At 34.6% G+C, this 17703-nt stretch overlaps 2 protein-coding genes across 2 annotated transcripts; both read right to left on the reverse strand.

The window, feature by feature from the left end:
- Positions 1-100: 100 nt before the first annotated feature.
- On the reverse strand, positions 101-2537 carry LOC141666420 (LOB domain-containing protein 16-like). The gene is made up of 2 exons (XM_074472415.1): positions 1844-2537; positions 101-1465 (listed from the first exon to the last, which is right to left on the reverse strand). The coding sequence occupies exons 1-2, from the start codon at positions 2129-2131 to the stop codon at positions 1085-1087; spliced, it is 669 nt and encodes a 222-aa protein (XP_074328516.1). The 5' UTR covers positions 2132-2537; the 3' UTR covers positions 101-1084.
- LOC141666419 (pentatricopeptide repeat-containing protein At1g06140, mitochondrial) lies at positions 1461-8633 on the reverse strand. Its single transcript, XM_074472414.1, has 3 exons — positions 6425-8633; positions 4083-4168; positions 1461-2026 (listed from the first exon to the last, which is right to left on the reverse strand). Exon 1 carries the CDS (start codon positions 8631-8633, stop codon positions 6777-6779), a length of 1857 nt encoding a protein of 618 aa, XP_074328515.1. The 3' UTR covers positions 1461-2026; positions 4083-4168; positions 6425-6776.
- Positions 8634-17703: the final 9070 nt, after the last annotated feature.

Raw genomic sequence — 17703 nt, forward strand, 5'->3', positions numbered from 1 at the left:
GTATCAAAGAGTTCCCTTCTTTCTTTCGTTTTGTATGATTGTAAGCTGGTCCACGAGAGGGGAAGTTAGATAGCTTTGAAATATATTAAAAGAATGGGTTTGGACAAGAAACATACTTGTAGACTTTTGCTACTGATAATGTGTGCTTAGTCAGTGTTTATGATATTGTTGATCAAATTTGTCGGGTTGCTTTGAATCTTTCGTGATGGTGTTATGCTCAAAGGTATCTGTTTCTATTAATGAATTATCTGAATTGCAATCTATATGATTCATTTAAGTTTTCTTAGCACAAGGTGACATTTTAATAATTTATATACATAAAAACAGTAATGGTGCTAAACCTTTAGTAATTTAAATTTAAACTAAGAACTACAATGGTCTAGGAAAGCGGGAGGCGATGTAAATTATCTTGCAAGAGGTACCAAGTTTTGTTAAAAGCACATAAGAATAAAAGACGATGCATGTTTTCTATGACGGATCCTGGCTTCTAACTTGCAACAAATTGACCTTGGCCTTGCTGCCATACAGTTCCTTCATCTTTATATGGAGTGCCGTGATATAGGGGCTAACTTATAGTTCGAGATGATTTGATTTTGATTGCCATTTAACATGCATGAACCCAAGAAGGTCGATCTTCTCCCAAATCTCGTTCTGAACTCAACTAGTGTTGCCGCAGAGTTATTTCTAATTTAATTTCTAATCGTTCCAGTTGATGGTTATTTCAGAGGTATCAACTTTCAGTTAGCACTGAGAAAAACACATTTAATCTAGTACACTGCAAAACCATATTTTATCAAAGACTGCGTAGGCCTCATGTCTGAGATGTTTCACTTGGTAAAAAAAATAATCACAGTGTTCTGATACGAAGAAGAGTTGTTAAGTTTGATTAAATATAAATTTTTCATATTGCGTGATATCAAGAAAAAATGCCCATTTTAGGGTCTCAGGTCACAGCAGCAAGACTTGCAAGCAGCTGACTAATAAACGAAGCTCCCTGCAAAGTCTCTATCTACTACCATTAGGAAATTAACATACATGGATCATATATCATGACATTAGTTCGTAAGAAGTAAAGTATAGCCAGTTAATTTCTCATCATTCTATGAGCTAGTGATTGAAGGTCGCCATATTCAGCTTGTGAGAAACTATCTGGAGGCCTCTGCATAGCATTCTGAATAAATAACATCAATTGATCATCTTTGCTTTGTATTTCTTGCATGCTCATTCCTTCATTCCCGTAATCAGCTGACTCCAGTGAGCTTTGAGGTGACACGGAGTTGATATATTCATTCTTAGCTATATTGTGACTGCTGTTATTGTTATACGCCGGAGGCAAGGTTGTCTGCATTCCATTACCACCCATGCACATATTTCCAGACCATTGAAGTTCTGCATTTCTTGAATCAATGAGACTTTGTGCCATTTGAGACTTCACTTGCATCAGTTGGGCTTGCAAGTATACCACCTACATGCGTATCACATAATATGAATCAAACAATTATTTAACAATTCATCTACATCCTGATATGTAATTAACACTACCTTAAAACTCTTTCAGGTTTCATTTCAAGAACTTATATACAGGTTTCCTTGCCAGAAACTTTTATCATGTTGTATTTTCCTGATGACCGGGACTGTGAAGAAATCTGTGATATTTAAAACCAAACCAAACATACCCCATATGCCAAGTAAGATCTCGGAAGTACAAGTGTGTTTGTAGTCCGAAGACACCCTAGTATCTTTCTAAAGTCTATACACTTACTAACAACTTGGTAGATGATTCAAACATTGTGGTAGCTAGTCTTTATTAAACGTTTGGAAAAGAAAAGCATAAACTATAAACCTGTTGTTGCAACGCAAAAATATGGGCGACGCATCCGTAAACAGGATCTCGAATCCTTGCTTGAGCTTCATAAGCAATGGTAACAACAGCTTCACACCGATCCGCCACCGGAATATGCAACAACAATTTAGAAACATTACTAGCACCAAACACTTTATGAATTGCAGCAAATCTAGCAGGGCCCTGATCAGAACAAAAGTAAGGAGCAAAAATACAGTCAGTAGCACATTTCCTCCTTAAAAACTTGCATGCACCACAAGGAGAACTAGTCCCTGTAGCAGTTGCCATAATGATTAAAGAGAAAAGAAAAATATGAAGACGCACGGGCAAACTAGAATATGGTGATGAATGTATATTGTGCAAAGTGGGCAGGTGTCTAGGGACAGAGTGGGGAGATTATAAGGGGTTACCATGAGGGAACATAGAGAAATATAATGCAGGGTTCTAAGGAGACATTTCTTAATGGCTTATGGAAGATAATACTACTAATGCTATTTTATAATCTCTTTAGAACTTAGACCAGCCTTTCTTTACTTTTTACTCTATTATTATGTTTATATATGAACCACCTTTCTTAATCTACAATTCAACAACACATATATAAAATGGAACCTTACTAACTGTGTTATCTCAATAATTTGGAGTTTGTTTGGTCTGGTGCTTTTTATAAAATAGTTCTCCGCCGAACGCCGTACCTGGGAACTGCTGCCTCTGCAGTTTGTTGCTTTGTGAATTTTTGTTAAACTAAAGATTACATTAAAGTTCTTTGACTTGTGATTAGTACATCTCCTTTTGTGTTACTAGCAGTATTATATTCTTGATTGGCAAAACTTAAAGAACTAATAACAATTGCTTATACAACTAAATTACTACTTCTATTTTTGAAGTAGGCTAATTATCAGTGGGTGTCACGCCCGTAAGATAATTTAGAATAATTAAAAGTGATAAGAAAGGATTAGTCTTCGACTTATACTTTGAAGTTGCTAATCAAAAAGCACTTAACCCTCTTTCGGCCTTGTTTTTATTTAAGTAATCTGTTTTAAATAAGTAAATAAGGATTTGTACAGTATTTATTTAGTTGGGAGTAAAACTTAAGATAGGTATGCAAAAGTCAAAGAAAGTTCATAAAAAGTCTTGTTTAATAAGTGGAGTTGTGACACCAGCATTCCCTATTCAAAATGTTTCACCTAACATATCAAATACCAATACACTAACACAACCTTTCAGAAAAAAAGAAAGTTCCAATACAAAAACAAGATTGACTTTAGCTAAGAGCTGCGAAATCGAAGAGCTAACTTGAATATAAAAGACTTCAGTGTATCTACAGCATTCTCTTTTTCTCCGCTCCCTCTTTTAGTATCAACAGCTACATACTGGTATAGTGGGATGTAGCTCGAATATAAAAACGCGTGTTTATAACTTTATATATACAGACGCTGGTTCAGACGTTGTAACAACCGGTAGCTTAGATTTAAGTTCAAAAGTTTTATCCGAAAGGATAAATATTTGATTATATTGCCTGAAATTTCCTAACTTAGATCTTATACTTCATATACACATTCACATCACGTATATGTATTTAAATTCCCGTTTACAATTAGTTATATTGTTCCTCTTTGATTAAAGAGTTTGATCTTATATTAATCTATATCTGTATTAAATATACTGTAATATTTAATATGTAGAATATTGTTTGTATTTGGAGCGCACAACAATAAAGAAAAATTAGCTTATAAGTGAAGCACTTGAGAAACTAATCCAGAATATACCCCCTAACATTACACTCTATGAATTTTTTTAGAACTTTATTTGGTGCATAAGTATCTGATCATATATACATTCTCCATAAAAATTGTGATAACCTTCCGAGAGAGGTCTCGGGTGGAAAGTCCAGCGACAAATAAAGTACATCGGAGGCTATAAAAGGCTCCATCACCCTTGACAATTGACAATGAAACAGTTACTTTCATTAGAGCCTCTTTCATGTATATATCATTCTTACCCATCGCTAAAATAATTTGAACAGATAATACTATTATGTTTATTTTATATTTATCCTAAATACTAACACATTATGATACGATATACCCCTTCTATCTTGGAGAAATTTGAGGGCTTGCTAATTGGCAGAGCCAACAGATATGAACTAGCTAAATTTGTCCAGCCGAATTTTGGTTTTACTCAACCATGCTGGCTAAAATGGCTAGTAACTTGATAATTGAGTTAGTTTGTTTTTTACCTCCACTTTAAGAGTCCAAGTCATGTTGAATATGTTGGACAAGAAGGCATGCTCAGTACCAACAAGCATGGCATAGCTTCCTATATCTGCATGTAGAACAATGGAAGAACCATTATAAATAATATAGTATAAACACAAATAAGAACCCTCGCACAAAGTTCATGTTATATAGATGAGCTTTTACGAAAAGCAAATTTATCAAAAACAAAGTACATGCACTTCAGCAATCAAATGGGGTGCCAAGGAGGTCTTACCCCTACTTTACGGTCCAAATATCTTAAAAGAAATGCCAGTTTAGACATTGGTTCTTTGAAGAATGCATACGAACAACCATACGCAGACAATGCACAAATAGAAATGAAAGAGTATGGCATGTTTGTCAAGGTTTTAGGACATCTAGACATCAAACTATCAAAGTTTCACATGTTAAACTAAATTAGAGTAAGAATTATCATTTACAAAGTAAAAATATACATACTACTTGCTTCCATAAAGAAACCACATTTAAAAGAAACAATATTTTCTACAAAAAGAATTTATACCGCAAGGGTTCATGATCTTTTAATATACTAAAGATTTGAGGTCCACTGTACAGTTGATGGCTCCTGCAACCTTGCAGCCAGTACTAAAGAAGCCCGGGTTACGTGAAGAATCTCCAAGGTACAACAAGAAGCCTTCCAGTTGCCAACAGAGACACTAAAGGCAGTGGAAACAAGACTGACAAAGGAGGCCAGATAAAATTGCTCAGAGGAATTGCTCCAGAGGCAAGTTCATAGGAATCGCCGAACAGTGCACTTGCTTATGTCCGGAATTGTATAACGGGAAAATGAACAACCCTTAAAAATTAGCTTTTGCAAAAAGATTCTTTTTAACATGAAATTATTGTCAATCTGGATAATTTTGCTTAATAGAATTGCTGTAAAGCAGGTCCACCGAAATTGAGCTAGATAGTTTGACACATGTGTACACAATGCACTTGCTTATGTCCGAAAATGAATAACAGAACAACAAACAAGCCGTGTAATATAGATTATAGAAAATTTAGATTTAATGTCGAAACCATCGGCCAAATCAAAATAACACATACCATGATACCAATACATAGGAACTATGCAAAAACAAATCCTCTCATGTAAAAGTAGAAAACCACTAGAAGAAAAACCAAACAAACCAACTGAAGAAAATTTCTGGTCAGAAAGATAGGTAGGAAAGCCGAAGTCCAAACGAATACTTACTCAGATCGTCCCCTTGGTTTCTAATAAATATTTTTTTTCTTAGCATTTACCATACCTTTCATAAGGTTTAGTTAAGCCACCAACCATATGGTGATAACTGATAACAATTCTGGAGATAATAGGGATCACAAGGCTTTGCGAAGGACATAGAGGAACAACTTGAACAAAATCAAATTTATGAAGCAAATCAGATAAACATTTATAAGAAGAAACTAAACAACCCATATAACACTTATAGATTAGCAGGCAGTTAATAAAGGAAAGTTCTGTAAGAATATAATTAATTTCTGTAACAGGGTAGGGTTCAGATTCTCGGTCTATTTTTTTCTTTCACATTAAAATTTCTCTAACTGAAAATTCTACCTCTTCTTTTTCTGTTAAATCCCAAATTGAAAACCAACAGGAAATAACAACCACAATCAATTGCCCAAACTCCTAAATTTTTTAAAAAGGAGACCTATTGGCGATAAAATACATGCAATCTCCCCACAAATACCCTATATTTCTTTCATTTACATGCTTTTTCAAAAGTGCGGAAGTTTTAGACAACTGTCTCAAAGAGTATATAGCGGAAAGGTTGTAATACCTTTTCCTGGGCAGATTCAGTTTTTCTCGGAATAAAAAGAATGTGATGGTGTATTTGGTTTGTCTGGGCGTTTTAACTAGTCTGGGGGTTTAAACACCAGAAAGGAAGTCATGGGTAGATATCTCATGTCTGCAACGGGGAAAGGCTAACGAAGCAATGCTTCATGGAGTATTAAGATAAAAATAGAAAGACGAGTAATAAAAAAATAAGAATGAAGACACAATAACTTAAAACATACATTTCGTTACAGATATGATAGTAGAATTAAATAAGCTCACTTGAAATAATTTATTTATTTTTGGAAGATATAATTATGTTTTAAGCTTTCTCTCATAAATTAATGTAACTTTTGTGCTGTAGGACTGTGAGTTAACAACTACAAATATTAATATGTAATCCATGTCAGTTTTATATCAAATTCTACAGTTTGCTTGTATTTAACAGCAGCATAAGTTTCCATAATCTATTCATCATAAACATCATCTTTTAACTAGAGGTATACATAATACTAATGTAATCACCTTCAAATATATACTGTCTGCAGTGGTGGAAGACTTGTTTTCGCCTATTTTAATTTCATCGTTTAAATTTTGATTCCGAGGCCCCTTATTTCCCCAACCAGAACGTCCTAAATCTATTTGTTCTTGCCTTGAATAACATAAGAACAACCTAACCAACACGCTGATTAATTCGATATAGTTGCATGATCAGATCATCCATAAGATAATACCTGGAAAAAATGAAGCATGTCAAGGCAGCTTCCTTTCAGTCCAACAATAATTTATCAATAACAAAAAATGGGTTCTTGATGGCCACTTCTTTTCAGAAATTGAGAAGAGAAGATAATGAATTGCTACAGTGAGCAAACAAAATTTATTGCTTCACATTGTATTCTGCATCATTAAGGGCAAAACTCATATCATGAACACGACCAAAATTCCTCATTTGCTCGGTCACAGATATCCAAACACTCCCTAATTCTGTAAACAAAGATGCCTGCCTAGTTTTAGAAGTAAATACATATAACTTCTCATCAACTTCAATTGAGCTAAAACCCACAGTCTTATGGAGTCCCTTCTTACCAAATCTCAACCTTAACTTTTTCACCTTATCCCACATTTCAGCTTCAGCATATATATTAAAAAGTGAAACATAAACAGAAGACTTGTCGGTCTCTAATGGCAAGAGTTTCTTAGCTACGTATTCAGCTAATTCGACTGATTTATATATTTTACATGCACTTAACAGAGCTCCCCATGTAGAAGCTCCAGGGTCCATAGGCATTTTATCTATCAAAGATAGAGCCTCGCAGATCCTCCCTGCCCTACCTAACAGATCCACCATGCAAGCAAAGTGTTCCTCTTTTGCAACTATTCCATATTCTCTACTCATTATATTGAAATATTTCCATCCTTCTTCAACCTTTCCCGAGTGACTACAAGCTGAAAGAACTGAAACAAAAGTAACAGAGTTTGGTTGCTGGTTCTGATATCTCATTTTGTCAAACAGATTAATTGCTTCAGAGTACATACCATGTGCTCCAAACCCATTGATCATTGCAGTCCAACTATAAACAGTTTTATGTGGCATAATATTAAAAACTCTGCTAGCCATCAATATAGAACCACATTTAGCATACATGTCGACAAAAGAGGTATAGTTCACCATATCTAACTCAATCGCATTTCTTAACATGTAACAATAAACACTCTTTCCTAGTTTCAACGACCCCATCTGTGAGCAAGCAAGAATAAGACTAGAAAATGTGACTGAATTTGGAGCCACAGCCTCTAGGAGCATCTGTCTAAACAAGCTAAGAGCCTCTACACCTTTACCTAATTTCGCAAATCCAGCAACCATAGCAGTCCAAGAAACTACATCCTTCTCAGGTATTTGGTCAAATAATTTTACACCTAAATCATAAAACCCACATTTCATATATGTATCTACAATTGATGTTAGCAAGCTAACGATAGAACCCGAAAACTTATTCTTAACAAGGTAACCATGACACGACTTCGCTTCTTTACCGGCCAACACATTTCCACATGCCTGAACAACCATTTCTAACAAAGACGGATCCACTTTCAAACCCGACATTCTCATCCGACGAAACAACTCAAAAACTCTAAACTCCTTACAAAACCTAAGACACCCTTTCATCAAACAACCCCAAACCACCAAATTTTTCTCACAGCAAACATCAAAAACCTTCTCCGCATTATCCAAACACCCCATGTCAATATACAAATTAATAAGCCTAGGCACGACAAACTGATCACTCTCGAACCCCGACTTAACAACCAACCCATGAACCGCTTCTCCATCTCGTAAACACAACAACTCAGTACAAGCTTTAATCACAAACACCAAACTATAACTATCAATCTCATCGATATCGCTCCTCATCATCTTATAAATCCTCAAAACATCACATGATTGATTCTTTTTAGAGTATCCTGAAAGAATAGTGTTCCAAGAGTAAAGATTCTTCTGGGTGATTTGATCAAACACCTTGTAGGCAATTGGGAGAAAACCCAGTTCGATATACGCATTTGCGAGTTTCGAAGCAAAAAGCGACGAGGATTGAAGGCCAGTAGTGATGATTTGGGCATGTAGAGGTTGAATTAGAGTGAGATTTTTGTTGAAATGGAAGTAAGCGAGTAGGGTTTTCAAATTTGTTGGTCGGTTAGTTAAGGCGGGTATTTTGTTCCCTCCATAACGCAGCATTTTGCAGTTTTTAAAAAATAACGGCGGTAGAATGTAAATAAATAAACATTCAATAAACAAATGATTTTATCAAGTTAATATATTTCTAGATCCCAACACGACGAGCCTCTTTTAATAAATAATAAAAATTACCGATCTCGAAGATTAAAATTTAAAGGTACCCGGTAAGTATTTAATAAGGGATTAAGATAATATTTTTTTTATTGCATAAAAGTGAGCTATTTAACTCGTGTAGGTACGGACATATTCTAGGATAATTATTAAATTCCTTAAATATATGATGTATATGCATATTTACAATAATGAATTAATGATTTTTCAAAAACAAAATTTGAGTTAGTGATAAATTTGATATATGATCATTTGTCTTGACACAGTAATGTATTGTGATAAATAACCCCCTTTGTTTAATTATATTCATTTATTTATAAAATTTTGATATTTATTACATTAATTTTGATATAAATTTATTTTTATTAATACTGTAAATATATTAATTGAATATAAAAAATGAGAATCAAATAAGATATAAGTATTTTAATGGACAAGCTATTATGTGTTTTATAACTTCACTGTGCAAGTAATGATCATTGTTATAATTAATTTGACATTTACAAAAATTTCAATATATCTCTATTGCGTATGTTTAGTCGAATGTTATTCTTATAATAATTCCCAGCACCGTTAATATAAAAAAATATTTTATATTTTTCATGCTCAAGTCCGATAACATTAACAATGATTTCTTCTTCTTGAATATAATCCGTATATTGAATATATCCACTCAAAATTATGATTCTAAACATTATGTAATCAATTGGTGATAAAATTATAATAAAATAAATATAATTAATATAAGAGATTGATGCTATTAACTACATACACATGTAACTTAGATAAGTACAAAATATTTTTTAATTTAAATACATGAGAGTATTATTATAATCACATAATTAATTAAAAAAACTACAACTTTGCCATTAAAAATATAATACAGGGTAACTTTTCTCTTAATATAAAGTCTTAAAATGTCAATATAAATAATAAAATAGTAATTATTATATATAATAGTAAGTAGACTAATTAATACATGTATATTAAATTAGATATAATTAATACATGTGCATTAAATAAAAATGGCATTAATATATATATTAATGTATGGGTAAAATATTAATTTTAATAAGAATAAGGCTTAATTACCTTATGAGTCTTAATATTTGCACCAATATATGCATTTGCATTTGTAATTTAAAAGTATTTATTTTTTGCCTCTAATGTGACATTTAATATAACTTTAGGATTATTTTCTATGCAAACTCCAAATAATATGGTATTAATAGAACACAATTTTTTTATAATACAACATATATATGTTTCTATGCTAAATACAAATAATGTGATTTTACTTGAAACTTTTTAGTACCCTGAAAAAACCATGTTCGCTAGTTTTATGTTAAGCCCTTTGTGCAAGAACATTTTCATTAATTGTACTGTATTCAGAACTTATTTATTTATGGTTCAAAACTATTTAATTACTTATTGTATTTTGTAATATTTAATATTTTCGTATATAATCTTTATACCTTTTTATATCCCACCAATATATTAAATAACCTCTATATCAATTATAGGTTAATGTGAGCAAAGTGACATACAAATAAAATCTCGGTCTGGTTTAATATATTAACACAAAAATACACAAAAAAATACACTCAACACTAAACTAGGTAATCCGGAAAAAGGCTTAATGAATAGAAAAATTACCCCGATTGCCTATTTTCTTCCTCCACTTCATCAAAATAGTAAAATACTCAAATGCTCACGAGACACGGGTATGACAAAGGCGTATTTGGAAATGCTCACGAGACACGCGTATGATAAAGGCGTATCTGGAAGTTCTTTTTTGAACTTGTACTGCTTATTCAATACTCCATCTGTCTCATTCAATTCTATACATTAATTTTTGGCATGTTTTTTAATACTTGTTAAAAATATAGTTCCATAACTTTATAAAAAAATATTTTTTTTCCGAATAAAAATTTTATGTTTAAAATATTATTCATAAAAAAAAATTACAAAAAATATTATGAAACTATATTTTATAGAATTTTCGAAACACATGTAAATAATGCATATATAGAATTCGTTAGGACGGAGATAGTAGCAGCAACATGAGTTCATAAATTATAACACCCACAAAACACATCCTTTTTTAATACAAGGACACCAAACACATCTGGGTATGCAAAAGTGAATTCACAATCGATCTAATCGGCAACATCGCTATAATCCTCACAGCAACCCACTAAGATTCCATTCATAGCTATTACACTTCTTACCCATTCAGAACAAAAATCATACAAAATATCAAACTTTGAAATTAAACAAAATTCAAGAAAGATACTACTTGTTATTATAAGTTGATTGCCATGTAGTCAAAAATTAAATAATAAGGTTAGATTCGTAAGAGTAGAAATTTCACAATACATTTAATAAACATGTTACTTGTATCGGCTATAAATAGTCTCACTTGTTACTAATGAAAATACACCAATACAGCTTATTCTTTCTCCCTACACAGCTCTCTTTATCTCGCTTTCTGCTCTATTTAGTTTTACAGAGGTTCGATATAATACTGTTATAGTTAGTATTTTACAACACATTATCAGCACGACGCTTTGCCGAAACTGAGAATGTATAATTTTAATTTAAATATACATATATATGAGTAGACGTGATTACACCATCTACATATAATTTAAATAGATATGATCGAAGTAGACGTGGTTACACCCTCTACATATAATTTAAATATATATGACCGAAGTAGATGTGGTTACACCCTCTACTAAAAAATTTAAATATATATGGCCGGAGCACTGCGTATTAAAATTATTTTACGGTACCATTTAATTTTGGGTAATACCGAAGTATAGTGGGAACCTTAATTTATAAATTGCATACTTATCGAATAATAACTTGTTGCCCCTAACTAACTTATACATGATTGTCCACTTTAATTTTATTATTGGTCGGAGATAACCTGCAAACGCAGACGTCCGTGTGGCGGGTGAAAATCCATTTGTCATTTTATATATAGATCTGTTTATAATATCAATTATAATAATGATATATATATTGATTATTGCGTATTTGTTAACGTGCCCGATTAACTAGGATTTTATGAAATATTGACATTGATGAATTAAAATTTAATTATTTTCGTGTTAATTCAGATTTAGTATGACAAATATTACAAGCTTGTCGTTCGTTGCCTTGGACATTTTCGGCGATAATTATTTATCATGGGTACAAGATGTAAAGTTGCACTTGGGTTCAAAGAAATTAAGCGATACAATAAAGGCATAAAATAAATCCACGGCTGAAGAAAATTTTACCTCTATAATTTTTCTCCGACACCACATGCATGAAGATTTAAGATCTGAGTACTTAGAAGTCGAGGATCCCTTTATTTTATGGGAAAATCTAAAGGATAGGTTCGATCACCAGAAACTAGTTTATCTACCTGCAGCTGAAAATGATTGGGCTAATTTAAGACTTCAGGATTTTAAGAGTGTTTGAGCATATAGCCCTGCTTTGTTCAAAATAAATTCTAGGCTTATTATGTGTGGCGAGAAAGTTACGGAAAAAAGAAAAATCGATAAAACACTATCCACTTTTCACCCCAACAATATCAACTTAACAGAGATGTAAAGAGAGCACAAATTTACTAAGTTCGGGGATCTTCGATCAACTCTCCTCGTTGCTGAACAGAATCGTGAATTGGTGATTAAGAATCATCAATCCCGTCCAACAGGATCTGCCCCATTACCTGAAGTAAATAACATGTCATTCCAGTGTAATGTACGTGGAAAAGGGTATAGAGGTGGACGGGGTCAAGGTTAGTACCGTGGACGAGGTCGGAGCCAGGGGCATTTTCGGCCATATAAAAACTCTGGTCACCGGAAGTGGCAATCTGAATTACAGAGTAAAAGAAAGGCATCACGAGGAGGAAAAACTGAAAATATTTGCTATAGGTGTGGCATGGATGGGCACTGGACACGTAATTGTCATACCCCAAATCATCTTGTTAAGCTATACCAATCTTCTTAAAAATCAAAAGAGAAAATGGTAGAAACAAATTTCGCCAATAATAACATAGATGAATTCTCGAGAAACACAACTGGAGGAATAAGTATTAATGGTCCGAATGAACCTAATGAAACTCCCATATGGGAGGCTGAAGATTAGTTTCATATAATTACTATAGTAGTGTGTATTGTGTGCTTTATTTTGTTTGAACTATGTAGTGTGTTATGTTCTTATCAAATAAATTATGTTTCTTAATTATATACAGAATGGATTCTGAAGATATATGCATTGTTGATTGTGGTACAACTCATACGATTCTACAGAACCGAAAATATTTTACCCAAATAACCAAAACCGAAGCTCAAGTCGGAACAATTTTCGGCGTATCTAATATAATCGAAGGTTTTGGAGAAGTTAGTTTCGTCCTACCTAATGGTACCCACATACACATTCCAAATATATTATATTCTAGTAAGTCTACTAGAAATCTTCTTAGTTTTAAAGATATCTGACTCAATAATTTTCATATCGAAACTACCTATGAGGCTAATAGAGAATATCTTCTTATTACTTCTGTGACAACCCGGATCAAATCCCGAGCCTTTTTCGAAAATCGGGTCAAGTCCCGATTACGAGTCTGAAATAAGCTGAAACATATTGTCCCGAGTGCAGCCAACTTGGGTTACGACAAGTCCACCACAGGCCCCCAAAAGATCATGATTTGTTGGTGCACATAGTAGTAGTACTTCACCTTATAAACTGAACATAAGTCCCAAATCTCCCCGATGTGGGACTGGGGTGCTACAAACTCCCCCGCTTAAACTCCTGACGTCTTCGTCAGGCCCGAACAGACAGCCCATAGGATCAAGATCGTACATATCTAGCCATTATGGGATAATACCGGCTGGCTTTGTGTCCCCACCTCCGGACCTCTTGTCATTGTGGGATAATACCATCAGCCTTCGTGTCCCCACCTCCGGCAACTTGACGCATCAAGCATTCGAGAGTTGACTCTGATACCATATGTGACAACCCGGGTCAAATCCCGAGCCTTTTTCGAAAACGGGGTCAAGTCCCGATTACGAGTCCGAAATAAGCCGAAGCATACTGTCCCGAGTGCACCTAACTTGGGTTACGACAAGCCCACCACAAGCCCCCAAAAGATCATGATTTGTTGGTGCACATAGTAGTAGTACTTCACATTATAAACTGAACATAAGTCCCAAATCTCCTCGATGTGGGACTGGGGTGTTACAAACTCCCCCACTTAAACTCATGACGTCCTCATCAGGCCCGAACAGACAACCCATAGGACCAAGATCGTACCTCTCTAGCCATTGTGGGATAATACCGGCTGGCTTCGTGTCCCCACCTACGGACCCCTTGTCGTTGTGGAATAATACCACCAGCCTTCGTGTCCCCACCTCCGGCAACTTGACGCATCAAGCATTCGAGAGTCGGCTCTGATACCATATGTGACAACTCGCGTTAAATCCCGAGCCTTTTTCGAAAATCGGGTCAAGTCCCGATTATGAGTCCGAAATAAGCCGAAGCATACTGTCCCGAGTGCAGCCAACTTGGATTACGACAAGCCCACCACATGCCCCCAAAAGATCATGATTTGTTGGTGCACATAGTAGTAGTACTTCACCTTATAAACTGAACATAAGTCCCAAATATCCTCGATGTGGGACTGGGGTGTTACAAATATTTATAACACCCAAGCCCACAACTGAATATGTACCGGACCCAACAACCCACCACAAGTTAGTCCGAAAAAGCTAGCAATTTGGTAAAAATTAGTTGTTGACTTGTATCTACAAAGGACACAAATACTCCTATTCTTATCGATGTGGGATGTTACAAACACCCCCTCTTATAGGATCGACGTCCTCGTCGATCTCACAAACACACATACGGAACCAAGGCAATGCCTCTGCACTTCCGGCCAGGAAGAGCTCTGATAGCATTTATAACACCCAAGCCCACAACCGAATGTATACCGAACCCAACAACCCACCACGGGTCAGTCCGAAAAAGCTAGCAATTTGGTACAAATTAGTTGTTGACTTGTATATAAAGGACACAGGTACTCCTATTCTTATCGATGTGGGATGTTACAACTTCCGCTAATCCTAGCAACAAGAAAATCTTAGAAAAGTTTTACTCACTTTCCTCAGGATTATATATGATGAAAATTAGAACTATTGAGTCACACAATGTCATTGCTTCCAAACTCATAGATCCAAAATCTTTTACACTTTGGCATGAAAGATTAGGTCATCCTGGCGTCTCTATGATGCGTCATATTATAGAGATTTCTACTGGTCATCCTCTTAAAGATTTGAAAGTTCTTTCCAACAATGACCTTCCATGTTCAACATGTTCTTTTGGAAAACTGATTACTCGACCATCCCCTCCTAAAGTTCAGCTTGAAAGCCCAACTTCTCTCGAAAGAATCCAAGGCGATATATGTGGACCTATACACCCATCATCTGGCCCATTTAGGTACTTCTTGATATTAATTGATGTCTCAACTTGTCTTCTTTCAACTCGTAATGATGATTTTGTAAAATTACTTGCCCAAATAATCAAATTATGGGCCTAATTCCCAGATCATTGCATTAAGTCAATTCGTTTAGATAATGCCGGCGAATTCACATCTGCAATTTTTGTCGACTATTGCATGTTTGTAGGAATTTCAGTTGAACACCCAGTTCCTCATGTACATACACAAAATGGTTTAGTCGAGTCCTTTATCAAAAGACTCCAACTTATTGCAAGACCGCTGTTGTTGAAAGCAAAATTACCTACATCTATTTTGGGTCACGCAATACTTCATGCTGCTAATATTATTAGGATTAGACCAACTTCCTACAACCAACATTCTCCGCTACAACTGGTACTTGGTCATGTTCCTAATATTTCTCACATCAAAATTTTCGGAAGTGTTGTATATGTACCGATTGCTCCACCACAAAGATCGAAGATGGGAGCTCAAAGAAGAGTAGGCATATACGCTGGTTTTGATTCCACATCTATAATTAGATATCTGGAGCCTCTAATTAGAGACTTATTTACCGTAAGATATGCAGATTGTCATTTCGACGAGTCTATGTTTCCTTCCTTAGGGGGAGATAAACATTCAAATAAGGTTAATCCTGACATAACATGGAATGCATGAGGATTATATTTTCTAGATCCACGTACCGGTTAATATGAACTAGAAGTTAAAAGAATTATTCATATGCAAAATATCGCAAACCAAATGCCTGATGCATTTAACGATTCTAGAAATATAACTAAATCCCATATAACTGCAGTAAATACTCCAGCTAGAATAGATATACCAATTCAAAAATCAGATACAAAAGAATTGGTTACAGATTCAAAGCAATGCCTGGAGCGTGGTAGACTGGTCGATGCAAAAGATGTTGCACCACGAAAAAGAAAAATAAAGAAAATTGCCCCTGAAGTGGCACATGCTCCAGAAGAAGCAAATACCCCTGAAGTGGTATTATCTCCTAAAGAGATTCCAGTCCCTGAAGATACGGGATTAAACAATCATGAAATTTCAATAAATTATATGCATGATATGAAGTTATAAAATTGAAGTAAAGCCATAATCGATGATGTATTTGTGTATTCCGCAACATTGGATGTAGACATAAATTCTGATCCTGAACCATAAAGTGTGGATGAATGCCGTCGAAGAAAAGACTGGCCAAAATGGAAAGACGCAATCCAAACAGAATTAAATTCATTGCGTAAAAGAGAAGTATTTGGACCTGTTGTCCAAACACCAATTGGTGTGAACCCTGTTGGGAATAAATGGGTATTCATAAGAAAACAAAATGAAAAGAATGAAATTATGGGATATAAAGCCTGACTTGTAGCACAGGGATTTTCTCAAAGGTCTGGCATTGATTATCAAGAAACATACTCGCCAGGGATGGATGAAATTACTTTTCGTTTTATATTAGGTATGGCATCTAAAGAAAAATTGGAAACACGTCTTATGGACGTCGTTACTGCATACCTGTATGGTTCACTTGATAGTGAAATTTTTATTAAAATTCCAGAAGGGTTAAAAATGGATGAGTTCAGGAAACCTCGTCATATATACTCCATTAAACTTCAACGATCATTGTATGGATTGAAACAATCTGGTCGTATGTGGTATAACAGACTAAGTCGTTATTTACAAAAGAATGGGTATATTAGTAACCAAATTTCTCCATGTATTTTTATCAAAAAATCACAATCTGGTTTTGTGATTATTGTTGTATATGTGGATGATTTAAATCTTGTAGGAACGGCTACGGATATTAGTGATGTTGTCATATACCTAAGGACAGAGTTTGAAAAGAAATATCTTGGAAGGACAAAATATTGTCTTGGGATACAAGTCGAGCACTTGTCAACATAAATTTTCCTCCACCAATCCACATATACAGAAAAGGTTTTGAACATATTTTACATGGATAAATCTCATTCATTGACTACCCTGATGGTGGTTAGATCTTTAGAGCCTGATAAAGGTCCATTTCGACCACGAGAAGATGATGAAGAGGTTATTGGTCCTGAAATTCCATATCCAGGTGCAATTGGTGCACTTATGTATCTTGCAAATAATACAAGGCCAGATATTGCATTTGCTGTGAATTTATTAGCTAGATTTAGCTCCGCTCCAATGGATAGACATTGGAATGGGATAAAACATATATTTCGTTATCTTCGTGAAACGATTGATTTTGGGTTATTCTTCCCGAAAAACTCAACATCGTAGTTGATCGGATATGCAGACGCTGGATATTTGTTAGATCCTCATTTTGGCAAATCACAAACTGGATATGTATTTACATATTACGGTGCAGCCATTTCCTGGAAATCCACGAAGCAAACTACAGTGGCAACGTCAATAAATCACTCATAACTCATTGCAATTCATGAAACCAGTAGAGAATATGTTTGG

This window comes from Apium graveolens, chromosome 6, assembly GCF_009905375.1.
Source record: "Apium graveolens cultivar Ventura chromosome 6, ASM990537v1, whole genome shotgun sequence".
NCBI classification, from domain to species: domain Eukaryota; kingdom Viridiplantae; phylum Streptophyta; class Magnoliopsida; order Apiales; family Apiaceae; genus Apium; species Apium graveolens.